This window comes from Patiria miniata, unplaced genomic scaffold (genome assembly GCF_015706575.1).
Source record: "Patiria miniata isolate m_02_andy unplaced genomic scaffold, ASM1570657v1 HiC_scaffold_4, whole genome shotgun sequence".
NCBI classification, from domain to species: Eukaryota; Metazoa; Echinodermata; class Asteroidea; order Valvatida; family Asterinidae; genus Patiria; species Patiria miniata.
In genome coordinates, this window is record NW_024037071.1 from 11,348,682 (window position 1) to 11,364,125 (window position 15,444).

General features: G+C 41.1%; 2 protein-coding genes across 2 annotated transcripts; both read right to left on the minus strand.

The window, feature by feature from the left end:
• Nucleotides 1-5,196: 5,196 nt before the first annotated feature.
• On the minus strand, nucleotides 5,197-9,286 carry LOC119740033 (phospholipase A2 AP-PLA2-I-like). The gene is made up of 4 exons (XM_038215226.1): nucleotides 9,122-9,286; nucleotides 8,332-8,485; nucleotides 6,778-6,908; nucleotides 5,197-5,820 (listed from the first exon to the last, which is right to left on the minus strand). Exons 1-4 carry the CDS (start codon nucleotides 9,165-9,167, stop codon nucleotides 5,672-5,674), a joined length of 480 nt encoding a protein of 159 aa, XP_038071154.1. The 5' UTR covers nucleotides 9,168-9,286; the 3' UTR covers nucleotides 5,197-5,671.
• Nucleotides 9,287-11,399: 2,113 nt separating this feature from the next.
• Nucleotides 11,400-15,268, minus strand: LOC119739964 (phospholipase A2 AP-PLA2-I-like). Its single transcript, XM_038215123.1, has 4 exons — nucleotides 15,135-15,268; nucleotides 14,491-14,644; nucleotides 13,575-13,705; nucleotides 11,400-12,426 (listed from the first exon to the last, which is right to left on the minus strand). Exons 1-4 carry the CDS (start codon nucleotides 15,175-15,177, stop codon nucleotides 12,272-12,274), a joined length of 483 nt encoding a protein of 160 aa, XP_038071051.1. The 5' UTR covers nucleotides 15,178-15,268; the 3' UTR covers nucleotides 11,400-12,271.
• Between the last annotated feature and the right edge of the window lie 176 nt (nucleotides 15,269-15,444).

Sequence of the window (15,444 nt, forward strand, 5' to 3'; positions counted from 1 at the left end):
CTTTGTGAACTTTAAGCTCTTCAATATGGAGGTTTGGTTAGACTATACTTGATGATATTTGGGGAAAAGGTGAATGCGGTCAACTTTAGGGTATAATAATCCATTTTGGATCTGCTCTGATAATCATCCAGTCACTTTGCCTCTGCAAATGTTATTTAAGTAAGGATATGTAAGTAGAATCCCTGCAATAGAATTTTCAAGTAAAAATAAAAATATTCCAAAGTACACGGCAGGTATTTAAATTTATGCAAATGAGGCACCCTTCCCAAAAGAATTTCAGGTGTCACCTCTTCTGAATATCTTATCTAGGGCTTTAATAACCTATCTATACCGAGTTTGGTGCTTTGGACCAGTCGGTCACGATTTCGACCATAAGCCACCTGACTAATTTGACAGTGCTTCTTTAAATGTAGCCTTGACCAATGCTGTCAAGCCGAGCTTTTTCCCTGAACTGTCCGGCAGCTGTTTTACCCTACTTGTCACGGCAACGTACGCCGCTCGCAGCCCCCTGGCTAGCTCCGCTTGCCTGTACTGTATGTACTTGTCACGGCACACGTACGCCGCGCGCTTTGCCGGTACGTATACAGTACGTACATGTACATGTACGTGTACGTACGTCCGTGTGCGGATTTGTGTTAGGAGCACATCGCGCGCGCAGTATAGTACAGGCAAGCGGAGCTAGCTAGCCAGGGGCCGGGGGCTGCGAGCGGCGTACGTTGCCGTGACAAGTAGGGTAAAACGGCTGCCGGACAGTTCAGGGAAAAAGCTTGGCTTGACAGCATTGGTCAAGGCTACTTTAAATGTTACGTGCGTTACGTAATTCGTTGCCATCTTTTATTATTTGTAGGATATTCTGAGTCGCAAATGATTATCGTATGTTCCATAATAATTGGTAAATGAACAGACTACAACTACCAAGCTTGATGGCATGGTAACCGATTTTGGCACGATGTCCCCCGATACACGCAGTGTACAGATGATTTGATCATAAAATCCATATAATCGTTTGCAAATGATACTATAATTTGTCCTTTGTGCAGCACTGATAATTTATTCAGCATTTGTTGTAGTTTTACTGAAATAGCTGTGATCATACTAAACATCTCAATGTAACATTATAAGTTGCATAGGGGGCCTACGTACTCTACTGTAAATGTTCTCCAAATTATTATAATACATCTCATAAAATGATCAAAGAGCTGTGTTGTAATGAATAGCCTATATTTAATGGAACAAATACAAGCAAAATGTTCTCATTTCTTTACTTATAGGCCTACTTACATCTTAGTCACACTGATTTTTATGAACCTTTTTAATATGGTAACGAAGGTTTCATGGAACGCGTTGAAAAATGTCACTTTACTAAATAAACATGAGAGACACTTTGAAGATATTGTGAAACTACAGGACGGATGCGTTTATAGAGGTACAGATGATCTCTCTTGCATTCTGGTGCACCGTGCATGTTCAATGACACATGTAATCTAAAACATTAAACCTTGTGTTTTTATGACTGACCAAGGGGAGGATCTGTTAAATCACCTCAGACTCTCGTAGATTCACAGCTTGTATCCAACGCATAGCAAATTCATAAGTTGACTACGGAAAGTCGGTCTTCAGCAGTGACGTATCTAGGGGTGCGAAGGAGACGTCCGCCCCCAGCAGTGATCAGCAAGGTCATTTTGTTTATACTTGAGAGAGCTCAGCCACCCCCCCCCCCCGTACTAACCTCTCTGGATCCGCCCTTGTTCAGTGATTGGACTTGTACCCTCTTTCATGTGTTAAGCAAGCTATGGTTGCCTGTACCAAGGGCGTCAATCGTTTCTCAAAAGTGGGGACATACCTTGGTATCAGAACTAATGCGAGCGCGAAGCGCCAAGCTCTAACGGTGGGCTCGGGGCCCGCTTAAGGGCATCGGACAATTATTTTAGATTCTACAAACGCTCTGTGGTGCAATCTGAGGCAACGTCTGACCACTTTAACAAATTTTTCGAGCAAAAGATCATCATTTCAACATAATTTCGAGCTATTCTGAGCTACATAATCAAATATAGGCTACAAGTTTTATCCGAGGAAGAAAACAGTGGAGGGGACAATCGCTATGATATGCCCCACCGATTGACGTCCATGGGTTGTGTTCTTTTTGATGTTTCGGATGGAAGAGGATGGTGCTACGAGACTCACCTTGACGGCAAAACGGTCGCTGTCATCACGGGAACCAACACTGGCATTGAAAACGAGACGGCTAAAGATCTCGCCGGAAGAGGCGGGTGTGGCAACTTTCAAAGTAACCGCATAATGTCAAATATTGTACGCCGAATCTTTGCCAAAGACTTTTATGAAATTTTTTTTGGGGGGGGCCAAAACAATTTTGGTCCCCCAAAAACGTGGGTCAGAAAAATTACCGCGTGGGGTTCGGGGCCCGCTCAAGGACCCCGAAGAAAAATTTTGGATTCTAGATGCTCTTTGGTGCGATCTGAGGCAATTTCTGACCACTTTAACCAATTTTTTTTTAGGAAAAGATGGTGGTGTACTCATTGCCTGCCTTTATTGCGATGTCACATAAAAATAAAAAAAATTGGTTTCGTTTTTTTTTTGGGGGGGGGGGCCATGGCCCCCTTTGGCCCCCCTGGATCCGCCCTTGGTTGATCAATTATTGCCGAAGGATGCAGGAACTTTTTGGCGGGGTGATCCAAAGAGGGCGCCCTTTTAGCCTGAAGACTTGGTCCCGCATGGTGCAGACCAGTAAATCGGTCCAAAATTGCCTGAGCTGGCCAAATCACGATTGGCATGCCCTTAAATTCTTCGGTATAAGAACATTTTGTGGGCCACGAACTTGAGGGTTTGTGAAAAAGAAGGGTGGAGGACGTGCACAAGACTGTTTGCTTGTATTTCTGTGAAATTCACCGAAATTGGGGCCCCGAAAAGCGCTCTATTTTGCAATGGAGCGTATAGGCATATCGTTTTTCAAAATGGCGATGGGCTTCAGGACTATTGTTAGGTGTGATCATCTTCAGATGAAAATTTCTTCCAAAAGTCATCGGATTACCCCCACAAATTTAACAGAAAATGAAAGATAATTCAATAAGCTTTAATTTGATGCGTGTCTTGAACACATCAGAGAGTTGTAAGTATTTTAAAATAATTTTGAGAAGTGCGCGTAATTACCACTAAGGTCTAGGGCAGTGTATTTACTGGTCTGCACACCAAATGTCTTCCGCACCGCGGAGGCGAGTGTTGAATTTACAATAAAACTGAGTTTCAAGTCAGATTCTGGTTGCCGGTTAGGGGCAGGCATCCATCTAAATACTTACCGTACCTCGCTTATTTACCTGAGTAATCGCCCATTATCAGCAACCATTAATGTTAGGCCTGAGCAGTGCCGTAAAATGACAGTGAATTTGGTCCTGGTGGTTTCGTTGATAGAAAATGTTCGTACAATGTCCATGGAACCGATTGTGTAATTATTTCAGAAAACTTTCCAGAATTATACCAAAAAAAGGAATTTGACTAAACAACTTATCAAAGCCATCAACATTTCGTATATCATCGTCATCAAGCGTCTTTGTGTAGCTGCTCGAGTAATTCTGGCGTGCCGAGTATTGCAGGCGCAAGCAGCAGATGCAGACATTCGTATTAAAGACACAAGAAGAAACACGTTGGTGGTCAAACTAAACTTGGTTTTCCCGGCCTCGGTTATGATTAAAGGCAGAATCGGCAGGACTTGTCAAACTCATCAACAATGCAGGTGAAGTGGTTTATCAATAATTGTCAAATAAGTATTTAGTTGCAGACAATATTACACAGTCATGTCGGTGTGCAATGGCTTAATTGAATTTACTCATAACCTTGGACATATTAAGTAAATGACGCAATGAAACGTTCTGAGGACAAACCCTTGGTTTCCTGATAAAGGAATCATGTTCTGTCCGGAATGGTAGACAGAAGATGGATTCGAGATGCAGTTTAGTGTCAATCATCTTGGCCACTTTTTTTTTTTATAACCAATCTCCTCCTGGATCTCAACCGGGTCCTCAGCCCCGTCTTCCAGGACCCACGAGTCTGCTAAGACGGTGCTGGAGTAACCTTCATTTGAGAGGTGTGCAGACCACATTGTGAAATAAATTACAGTTAGAATTAACTTTAAAAAAAATTGCACCCAGCTGACTTCAGCTAGGGTCAAATGGGTGCAAGTTTAACTGTTTTCTAATTAAATTCTTACTAGTGTTTTCATATAGTACTGGCCAAACATTGCGTGCGGAATTCGAAATCATAAGGGCTAAATCATGATTTATATACATGTAATTGTCATTTCCCCCCCCCCCCCTCCCCTCTTAATATTGGAGATTTGTGGCCCCTGCACTTGATGAAGATTCGTTGAATATACGGTCCCAGATGTAAACCGGTTTTTGTACTTGTATTTTAGAAACAATTTTAACCAAAAGTCGCTACTTATTTTGCAATGGAATGGAGGAATCAGTTTCGAAATGGCGTTAGGCCTAATATACAGGACTGAATTTACGGGTGAGCACCTTTTGAGGAAAAAAATCACAGGAAAGTTATTGATCAACAGACTCTAAAAAATTGAAAAGAATGTAACCAAACGTTAATTTGATGTTTGTCTTGATCACCCGTGGGAGTTCTGAGTTTTTTCCCCGATTACTTGAAGTCTGAATATTTATCATTGGTTCCTATGGGCATTTATTAACTGGTCTGCACCCACCCTATAGGCCTATATTTAATTTATTTTGTGCAGGGCAGATCATGTTGACGTACATGGATTTCAAGCACTTGGGCGAAGTGCAGTTGGTCAATTAAAGACGGCTGATCTACGTCCTGAATTTTAAAGGATACATTGAAATTAAGATTCAAAATACAAGCTTGTTATGGAGTGACTGTCAATGCCGTGCATCAAGGAAGAGTGAAGGCGGATCCGTGTTTCCACCAAAAACGCGTGCAGAATGCAGCCATCACGCACTCGTCCAATTCACACGCACTCGCAATAGAGAATGCATTGGGCTAAATAACCCAATTCAACTTTGTGTAAATAAGGACGTCAAAATAAACCACACAGAAAAAAAAACAGGACAATGAAAATGAAACTTCGCGTTATCACATTTTAATTCATCGCCAGGGGCTTGGATATATAATTGTTCTCAAACGCTGTCTGATGTGTTAATTTTGAATAAATTTTGGATAATTATGTTGAGAGCCTTGGATGTACAAATGTAGTTTCCGAGGACAGTATCATGAAGAACACCTTTGGGAAACCCCCAAAACCTTTGTTTTTATATGTATCTTGTCGTTACTTTTGTCAGTACTTTTTATCTGATTGTATTTATTTTGTATTTTATGTGTTAATTTGCCTAAAAGATATTATTATTGTTATAATGGCGTTCTTGAGGTGCTCGGGGTTTTTTCAAAATTGTGGCATATTTCATTACGAGAAAAGCACATGGAAAGTATACGATACATCGTTCCGGTGCATTGTCGTTCAAGTGAGTCCTTCAAAGATGCTATATAGGTAACTCTTTCCTACATGAATTCCCTAAATTTCGCTTCATTATTATTTCATTCTCGGCATGTCCAATTAGCATAACTACTTGGGTTTACTGAAACATTAGTTTTAAACGGTGAACGCCTAGCCAGATGCATTATGTTACACCTGTTACTAACAAAAGAGAGACAACCATCCCTTATATTTCTTGTCGTAAGTTGGTCTGTTCTTGGCGAAGCATTCAGATCCTTTCCGGTCACAGTTGCACATGTAGGCTCTGCACTGCGCGTCATTGTCGCTGGAGTCGTAGTCAGCCTGTGCCTCTGTCAACCAAACAGTGACAAGAAGTTTATCAAGTCTGTCAGGACAGTATATGTATATATCAATTTAGTTTGTTGTTTTTTTAACCAAGAAGTTCGGTAGTTTTTGGATAAACCGTTTCATTTCTCTTGTGGGTAAATTGCCTCGAGAACTGACTTGTCAGTTCTGCGTCTTTGCTTTCCAAGGCGTTTGTATTCCATGTAACAGAATTCAACGACGTGCTATAATTGAAACTGCACTAGTGTTAAATATGTTTTCTTTTCTGACCTAAATAAAGACCCCACATCTCCACACCCAAAAAAGTCTAAAACAGAAGAGGTAGTACGCAACGTTTGAATTAGTTTTGATCATGAATGATAATCTAATTGTGAAAGTACAGCACAGTTATCCGTATGAATGGTGCATCAATTGCATCATACATGTAGATTTCGTGCCAATTTTATAGAAGGGGGCACCAGCTTGGAATTCGAAAAGCGGTGCGTGGAGGCTGACCAGTGTCATCTCATGGATGGTGCATCAAAGTAACTATATATTCTCCTTTTTTTTTCGCGCATTTCCGCGCAATATGTGAGTTTAATAAATCGAATTTAATTGGTTGTTGACGAGATATATCTTTGCATTGTTTACACGATTGAGAAATTCAACTCAATGGTCAAAATGTATACACTCTTGGATGAATTATTTGGGAATCAAGTTCACAAATTAGCTATCGGCATCCCCAGCCAATAAAATAAAGATATAATAAATTACAGAAATTAAGAAAAAAGGCGGGGGTGTCCCCCGATCAACGCCCGCGATGTTTTATTTAAGGTCGGCGGGGATATTCCGTATAAGGAAACTGCATGCAATTGTAATACTTTATGACCTTTTCACATTTTTCATATAAGCTATACTTGTTCAAATGTTCACAGAAATGAATACTTTTTCTGAAATTAGACACGACGATTATTGATACTCACTGCATGAGAGTTGACAGCTGCCATCAGAAGCCGTTGTTTTCTCATAGTCGTAAGTGATGTAGTATATCTGTAACGCGCTACAACCGTTGGAAGTCGCATCTTCGTAACATTTGTCGTGTACCGCACAACACCTGTAATTCATCACATCATTCCAGGAATTCGGAAAATTAGGGAAGCTACAAGAATGCTATTTTTCATCCGTTATCTCCCAATGTCTTTACAGCGCAAGTATACATAATGTTGAAATGGTGCTGCATCATTCAACGAACCATGCTATACCTCGGCGGAGAGTAGTTAAAATTAACCACAGGTGCCGTCTCCGCACTAATTGCCATTTATTCCAGAACGAGAAGCAAGTTGTGACAAAGTGTCTTGCCCAAGGACACAATTTCCATCACCCCAGGCTCAAATCCCACCATCTAAAGAATTACCCACAGATATTGAGTTTGATACTCCAGACGGGGTCCACTCGTAAGTCCGAGGCCTCATAGGTCCGATACCTCATAAGTCCGACAAAACCTCAGCCCCAACCAAATAAAGGCCCATAAGTCCGACGCTTCATATGTACGACGCATCGTAGGTCCGACGCCTCGTGGGTCCGACAATCAATTTTACTTTTATTGCTGTCCATAAGTCCGAGGCCTCATAAGTCCGAGGCCTCATAAGTCAGACGCCTCGTTTGTCCGACAGCCATTATTAATGAATACAAACATCGCGTAAAATGTCAGAATGTTAGCGCCAACAAGTGTTCGAGGGAGAGATTACACATTCACATCTTGGGATGCACCACATCCCCCCCCCCTCCCCCGGATTTACGTTCGTGCGCGCTGTCAGACTCTGAAACGGCTATCACCGTGGGCACTCTCACGATCGAAGACAACCTCGCTCAAATCGTTGTATAAAATAATTTTGGTAAATCTCTTTTTTGCCTTGTCGGACAAATTAATAATGAACCTTTCTTTGTAACGGTGCATAGGTCCGACGCCTCATAGGTCCGACGCCTCGTTTGTCCGACGTTGGACTTATGAGGCGTCGGACTATATGAGGCGTCAGAGCTATGAGGCGGAATACAAAATTCCGATGCCTTATAAATCCGACGACTCATAATTCCGAAATTTCGGATTTATGAGGCGTCGGACTTATGAGGCGTCGGACTTACGATACGGTCCCACTCCAGACCACGGATGTGAAGGCAGTCGTCATTGTCTCAGTATACTCCATGTTTTATTTAGATTAATTTATCAATTGTCAATAATTCTCCATAATTTCTGTGTGCCTGTCGAAGCAGGTTTATTTTCAACCTTAAAATGATTTGATACCATCTTATTCACTTTAAAAAATATCTCATACAGCTTAGGGATATGGTGTCATTCAGTTTTGAGAATTTGTTTTAATGGCAAATAAATGCCCTTACACGCCACCGCAAAATGAATGTTCAATTTCTTATGAATTCAATCCTTTCATTCTAATTTGGGGAGTCCATGAACCACTGATATTACAACGATATTAAAATATGTGTTAAAAAACACAGACTTAACTGTTCTAAGAACTTACTCATCTGTGTCATCTACTGGCGTTCCATGGCCTCCTGCGCCACAGTAGCACCCGTATCCAAAATAGTCACCAACTGCATCCATGTAACCCAAGCCAACGGTACACGAGTACATGGACGCGAATTGCGTTAAACTGCGTTGACCGATTCCCCGGGCTTGAAAAAATGTGTCAACATTTGGAACCAATTAACTATGACGAACTACATTCAAATTGCCTTAATTAATTCTGAACGGGTCCCAGAATAATATAGTTGTGTGAATGGTAGGCAAGCTATACCAAAGCACGCATAGGGCCTCTTTTTGTAAAGAAACCAGTGGCGTATCCGGAGGCAACTTGCCCCTCTGGCGGATTCTTTAATTACAAAAAAAATAAATTGGGTAACTATTTGCATAAAATGGTATAGAGAGGTCTGACATAAACGACAAATAAAGAAAACCAATCCAAATTAAAAAAAAAAAACCATTATACTTCGTCAAAATGTCAGCAACAGAAAATGAAAGCACGTAGATTTTGCTGCCCTCCCCCCAAAAAATCAAATGATGAATAAGCCGCTGACAAAGACTTTTGATCCCCCAAATCAAAAGCTGGATACGCCGCTGATAATAGTAACCAAAAACAATGGCATCAGTGAGAAAAATTATTGTATACATTCCTTTCCAGATTGCATAATGCGTCTTTTTTAGAGGGGTACCAAAAGAGCTCGCTGTATTCTCTCAATATCTATGACGACATTTGTCTCATTATATCACGGAAAACATACCGTTGGATATTTCTCCGTATAAGGTCTTACCTGAGGATATGGCAACCAGTCCTAGCATTATCAAGAGTAGCTTCATGGTGCTAAGGATTCGTGTGTGAAGATTACAAAGGAGCTCTGATAGTGAACGTCCGGTCTAATGCTGCTCTCTTACCGTCGAACGCAGAGAGTTGCGTTTTCAAAATACCTTTATAACAAGTAAAAACAAAGACTAGCCTTGCTATGGGAAACTTTGAAGATTGACATGTGCATTGTGTTATCTCAAAGCCTTCAATTAAGGCAGGAAAATTCAGTTTAATTTGAAAAATTGTTTTCTTTTATCTGCTTTGCAAAAATTAGCACGTGTCAATCATAAAGCACGAGAACAGGTGTGTTTGTGAGAAAAAAACATGTGGACGGACTTCTTGTAATTAAGCACGATAGCTCGGCAAATGATTAACATCAACAAAAACAATGGACTACCTGATAAAAATAAATTGTAGATAGTACGATATTATCAGACATTAGGAGCAGGTTGCAGAAATTCCATGTTTATGCAACACTTGATGCTGTTGCCAGAATTGTTGCAAATTTTAAAGGCCATAATTGTTTGCATGGCCGAAGAAAAAAAAACAGGTGGAACAAATTTACCGTTTACCGATCATTTGAAAGAGTTCTTGAAATAATTAGTAACGATATTACAGTTTGCGTTTTAGAGTTTCTAGCGCAAATCGATTTTAGCCCCCGATGTACGATCCAAAGTGATCAATACCCCCTTCGTTTTCTTTTGTTTTTGATCTAAGCCGGGCAAAGGAGCCAATAAAAATATGACACTATCTGCCGTCAGGTTGGGTTGGGTAGGGCTGGAGGGGGTCGCGTTGGGTCGGGTCGGGTCGGTCGAGTCGGGTCGGGTCGGTTCGGGTTGGGTTGGGTCGGGTCGGGTTGAGTCGGGCCGGGACGGATTGGGTCGGGTCCGGTCTGGTCGGTCCGGTCGGGTCGGTTTGGTTCGATGGTTCGTTTCGCTTTGCTTCGATTCATTTCGGTATGGTTTGGTTTGGTTTTCTTTGCTTTTACCACAATTTGTTCACGCAGGAGTATGGGTACCTATTGGGTTAGAGAACAGGTCAAGCTGATCTCGAGCTGCCAAAGAAAACGTTCCGTCATACCCTGGTTAGCAGGGACGATGCGCTTTAAACGACTACTTAACGTAACACATAAACGGTCTATCTACACCCTTTAAATGTTTTGTTTTCCCAAAATAATAATATCCATATGCTAATAAGCTACAGGATCTCAGTGCTTTGGATTTTGAATTGACAGTAGGCCCCGGCGCGGCCTATTCGATTAATGTAACTTTTATTCGCTTGACCATGCAGATATGAAGAAAAAACTTTCCCAGGATTCCGGTCCTTGAATACCTTAATTTTTAAAGATCCTTCGCTCGCATCGATGGACAACTTGGCCAATATTGTCTTGGTCTTATTAGGGGTGGCATAATCAGAGCGTACGCCTTGGCCAGGGAAAGACAAGGGCGGATCCAGAACACAAATTTGGGGGGGGCCAAAAAAATTGTTGGTTCCCCCCAAAAAGTGGGTCCAAAAAATTACGGCGTGGGGTTCGGGGCCCGCTTAAGGGCCCCGAAAAAATTTTGGATTCTAGATGCTCTGTGGTGTGATATGAGGCGATTTCTGACCACTTTAACCAATGTTTTTTTTTGAGGAAAAGATGGTGGTGTACTCATTGCCTGCCTTTATTGCGATGTCAAAAAGTGGGTCAAAAAAATAACGGCGTGGGGTTCGGGGCCCGCTTAAGGGCCCCGAAATTTTTTTTGGATTCTAGATGCTCTGTGGTGCGATCTGAGGCAATTTCTGACCACTTTAACCAATGTTTTTTTTGAGGAAAAGATGGTGGTGTACTCATTGCCTGCCGTTATTGCGATGTCACATAAAAAAATTGATTTCGTTTTGGGGGGGGGGGGGCCATGGCCCCCTTTGGCCCCCCCCCCCCCTGGATCCGCCCTTGGGGAAAGACTGTATATTTAACTTTCCAGGAGGATCGGGGATCTGGAGGGCCGTCGCACTGCCCTTTGTCGCCACCTAGTAGTATGAAATCGTCGTTCAGCAACATATCTTTTGATAAACTCCTTCCCCTTGATAGTTAAACATTTTTTTGTCTACTCGGAAAACAATCATGATGTGCTTATATTGTAAACGATGTAAAACTCGCAAAAGTTGTAGAAAAAGTAAACGTAATTCGTGCAATACAGTCTATTCACATGGCTTGCCTGTGCAGCTAGCTGAACTCTTGAAATAAATGAAACACAGTGATGCCATTTTGAAGTGAAAACGCACATTGTTTTATTCAGAAAAAAAAATCACCTTGCAGAGTGAGTGTAGGCTTGCTGTTTTTGTTTTTATTGCGTTAAGAAATGTCATAGGTGTTTTATTAACACTTTATTTTGTAACATTTCCAATCCGGTACTCTTTCTATTGGATTGGACAAGATCCTCGTATTTAAGAGTTTGCTGAATAAACAATAAAATGTTTATGACGAATGAGAACTGAAATTTGTATATGTATGTCCCTGCCTGTTTATACATCAGCGTGTGTCGTTCAAGAGCATGGTTGGTATTTATGGAACTCATGTCTGGTTCCCAGACCAAAATATTTTGACTTTTTTGAAAAATCTTTGCTCAGGTAGCCGTCACGTATAAAAATAAAACATGATGCAGCAAAGCCCACCCCTCGTGCATCCTTTAAAACAAGCATTGAATTTATGAATTCGGTTTTTCGGTATTTAGTTTGTCGGTAAATAAAACTTGTTTTACCCGAGCTAGTGTGAACATATCCGAGTGTCAATGTATTCGGTAAACTCTCGGACATTTTCGGAAATGGGCAAGACCCAGTCTGTTTTCGCTGTGCTTATTTTTAGTCATGACCTGACCTAAGTTTCGTCAGCATAGTCTGAATCGTTTGTTCTGGGAACCAGACTAACTTTTTATTCCAACTTTTTGGAAAGTTTTCCAGATGGAAACTGCCAGCTTATGAAGGTTTGTGAGCAACATTTTGTTGGGATATAATTCAGCTCGCGAAAAAAAAACTCCCATTTCAAGCTATGCGCGTTATTCAAACTGTAATACATAAGACAGATGCAATGTTTTTTGCGTAAATTCCGGTGGTTTTTAAATTTAAAATTCCGGTGACTTTACCACAAGCAGAAAAGATTGGACCAGTTGATATATTTTGAGTCGAAGGTAGGCCTGGCTTTGGCGAAGCATTCCGCACCCTCGCGGTCACAGTTGCACATGAAGGCTTTGCACTGTGCATCAATGTCATCAGCGGGATAGTCGGATAGTGCCTCTGTGAAATAATAATGCAAAACATCAAATGATAAGGAAAAGCAGCAATTATTGTGCATTACTTTTCTTTGGCCATCCCTTAGGCTTATTCCTTGTGAACTGACTTCTGATTTGACTTGTGCTCGACTCGTGCACGTGATTGACTATCAAAACTCTGAAATCTTAGCTTCAAAATGATGTGAACATGGGTGAATGCGCTCCGGAAAAGGCACGGGCATTAATAATGACCATACCATTATGACGAGTACAATAAAGTAATTTTAATTTACATGTATTATTACAGCAGATAGGACCTTTGAGGGACACTTTGGGGCTAGGGGTCATTGAAGTTCGGAAAAAAATGTGCACAAGTCTGTGGGAGTGGCTCCTTAGTGACCAATTATCGGTAATAATAATTATAATATCACATTGCTGTACTTGTTGAAATTACGAACATCTTAAAACAAAACAATGCAAGCCTAGTAAAGCTGGTCTTAGAGCCCACACAATTGACCTTTCGCCGTTTTTCCTCGGGAAAATAGAATGTCCATGGATCACCTCGGGAGGCTAGTTTTACTACACCACTCGAGGCAGTCAATATTTGTAAACTATGAAAACGACACTATAGGCTGAGCCTCTGGGTAGTGGCGGCGCTGGGGAGTGGGGGGAGGGGGGTTAATGCCTTCCACAATTTGACCCCCGTGCGTTGTCTACATTATACGGATTTATTATATTTTCGTCGCTGTTCAGAATCAGAACTATAGTTGAAAACAGAGAACTGTGCACACAGCTGGCCCATAGCATTATAACAAACTAAGTAGTTTTGTTATGATAGTGGTTGTTTTTTTTACTCGGATGGCACCACTTGCACCTTAAACTTGGAAATCGGATATTATTTGACTAACCCCCCCCCCAAGAATACATTAAAAAAAAGTTATGAAAATTGATTTATGACAATTTGCAGTCCAAAAAGCGTCATGTTTTATTCGTGTTTTTTTTAGTGATTACTCATACCGCTTCACCCAAGGATCAGGCAATTAAGGCAAATCAGCGAACGAAAAATGACTCTGATACTTCATCGTCATTTCATTTTAAAAACTATGATGGCAGAACTATAAAGTTATTGAATTTAAAAGGCAAACAACATGCGATTCCCATTAATGTACTCACTGCATGTTAGCTTGCACTTGCCGTCACTGCCGATCGGAGATTCGTAGTCATACACGATGTAATACCTCTGTGCCATAGTGCAGCCATTAGACGTTGCCGCTTTATAACAGTTGTCATGGGCAACACAGCATCTTCAAAGAATATCGATAATTACACAGAAATGAAGACGTGTTTTTGAATATTACTTGTAGCTTCAAAAACACTACAAGCTATGTTGTTATTACGCCGGCATCAGACAGGGGCGATATTTTAAAGGGGTGGCCGCTACGCAATCAGCTCTTAACCTGTGCAGACGATTTTGAAAGTTCCCCCAAATTTGAGAAAAATAAGCTCCAAACAATCTTCCGAAAGCAACCCTTTGAGTACTCTTTCCAGCTATAGGTCAAAATGTTTTTTTGCAATAACTTCAATTTTTCCCTTGTGGCGCGGCGTATGATAAGCATATTTTAAAACCATTTCAAAATTGGAATGGTGAAAAACGTTACAGTCAAATTAGTCCTCTAAACCAAAGCTGAGTCAAGTTATCGCAGGTTATTTCAAGTCATCACCCGGTTATCACAAGCCAATCACAAACCACCCAGCCTCAAGTCAAGTAAGTAACAGGCTAATATAGACTCTGATGAAGGCATTCCTTTGTCATTGTTTTTTGAAGGACTGATGGAGATCGACTTGTGATTGGACTTGTGATTGAATTGTGTTTTGACTTTTGGCTGACTTGTGATTCGACTTGTGACTGACTTGTGATTGGAATTGTAATTGACTTGTGATGGAATTGTGATTGACTTGTGACTGACTTGTGTTTTGGACTTGTACTTGTGACTGACTCGAGAGTGAATTTGTGACTGACTTGTGATTGGACAGGGGCTGACTTGTAATAATTCGACTCAATAACAAACCGGCACGGAATGTAACTCACTGGTCCGTCTCATCTCTTGGCACTCCGCTTCCGCCGAAGCCGCAGTAGCAACCGTAGCCTAGATAGTCAGTCACTGCCTGGTCGAAACTAATCCCAACAGAACAGGAGTTCATGTTGTTGAACTGTAATACACTTCGCTTGCCGATTTCTCGCCCTGAAATAAATGACAATTAAGTAGAAGAGCGTTGGAGAAAAAAATCATTTGGTGAGGTTATGGAGCTGTCGTGGACGGGGGAGATGTAGTAAGGTAAAAGACGTTGTTGAGGCAATGGTGGTAAGGATGGTAAAAGTTATGATGATGAGGAGGATGGTAGTGTCATAGTCGGTAAGGGGAAAACTGCATTTCAAAAATGACGAAGTTACGCCTATAGCTGTCACAACCTGAAGTTTAAAATGCAGTATACCAATTGCGTCATCAGAGTAGGACTAATGAATATGATTTTGAATTTTATTAATTGCGTTATTACGAAGTACTCTGGATTTTTAATATTGTGGAATCCATTTTCACAAATAACAGACATATACGGCCGATGAGGAATACACAACAGATAATTTCTATAATATACATTCATGTACCCCCTCTTCGAAGACAAGATCGAGAAAAAAAGCATTCGGGTCCTAACTATATACAATCAGCCGTTCACCTGAAACAGACGCCACTGCCACGAACAAAAGAAGCAACTTCATGATTGTTGTGAACTTGTAACCAACCAACGATATTAAGTTCGCAAAGTAAGGGTTGCGATGTTTGCTGCGATGCGATGACTTGTAAAGTGACTGGTCTTCAAAATACCCTGCCCTTTATTGAAAAACTGACGTTAAGTGGCACGTAGATTGACGTAGATTTTATCATCATATCAAGGCCATGATCTTAGCAGACAGCAAGTGCTTCCTCAAACTATTCGTTCAGGGAGCTAGATATGAAACTAAAGTGTTTCGGCCGAATGCGTTAAG

Excerpts from the sequence above, each read along its gene's own strand:
- LOC119740033 (XM_038215226.1), bottom strand. The coding sequence starts at position 9,167 with ATGAAGCTACTCTTGATAATGCTAGGACTGGTTGCCATATCCTCAG. Across the intron at positions 8,486-9,121 it reads ACTGGTTGCCATATCCTCAG|CCCGGGGAATCGGTCAACGC; the intron begins GTAAGACCTTAT and ends CATTTTTTCAAG. Across the intron at positions 6,909-8,331 it reads CCAGTAGATGACACAGATGA|GTGTTGTGCGGTACACGACA; the intron begins GTAAGTTCTTAG and ends GATGAATTACAG.
- LOC119739964 (XM_038215123.1), bottom strand. The coding sequence starts at position 15,177 with ATGAAGTTGCTTCTTTTGTTCGTGGCAGTGGCGTCTGTTTCAG. Across the intron at positions 14,645-15,134 it reads GGCAGTGGCGTCTGTTTCAG|GGCGAGAAATCGGCAAGCGA; the intron begins GTGAACGGCTGA and ends CATTTATTTCAG. Across the intron at positions 12,427-13,574 it reads CAAGTGCAAGCTAACATGCA|AGGCACTATCCGACTATCCC; the intron begins GTGAGTACATTA and ends ATTATTTCACAG.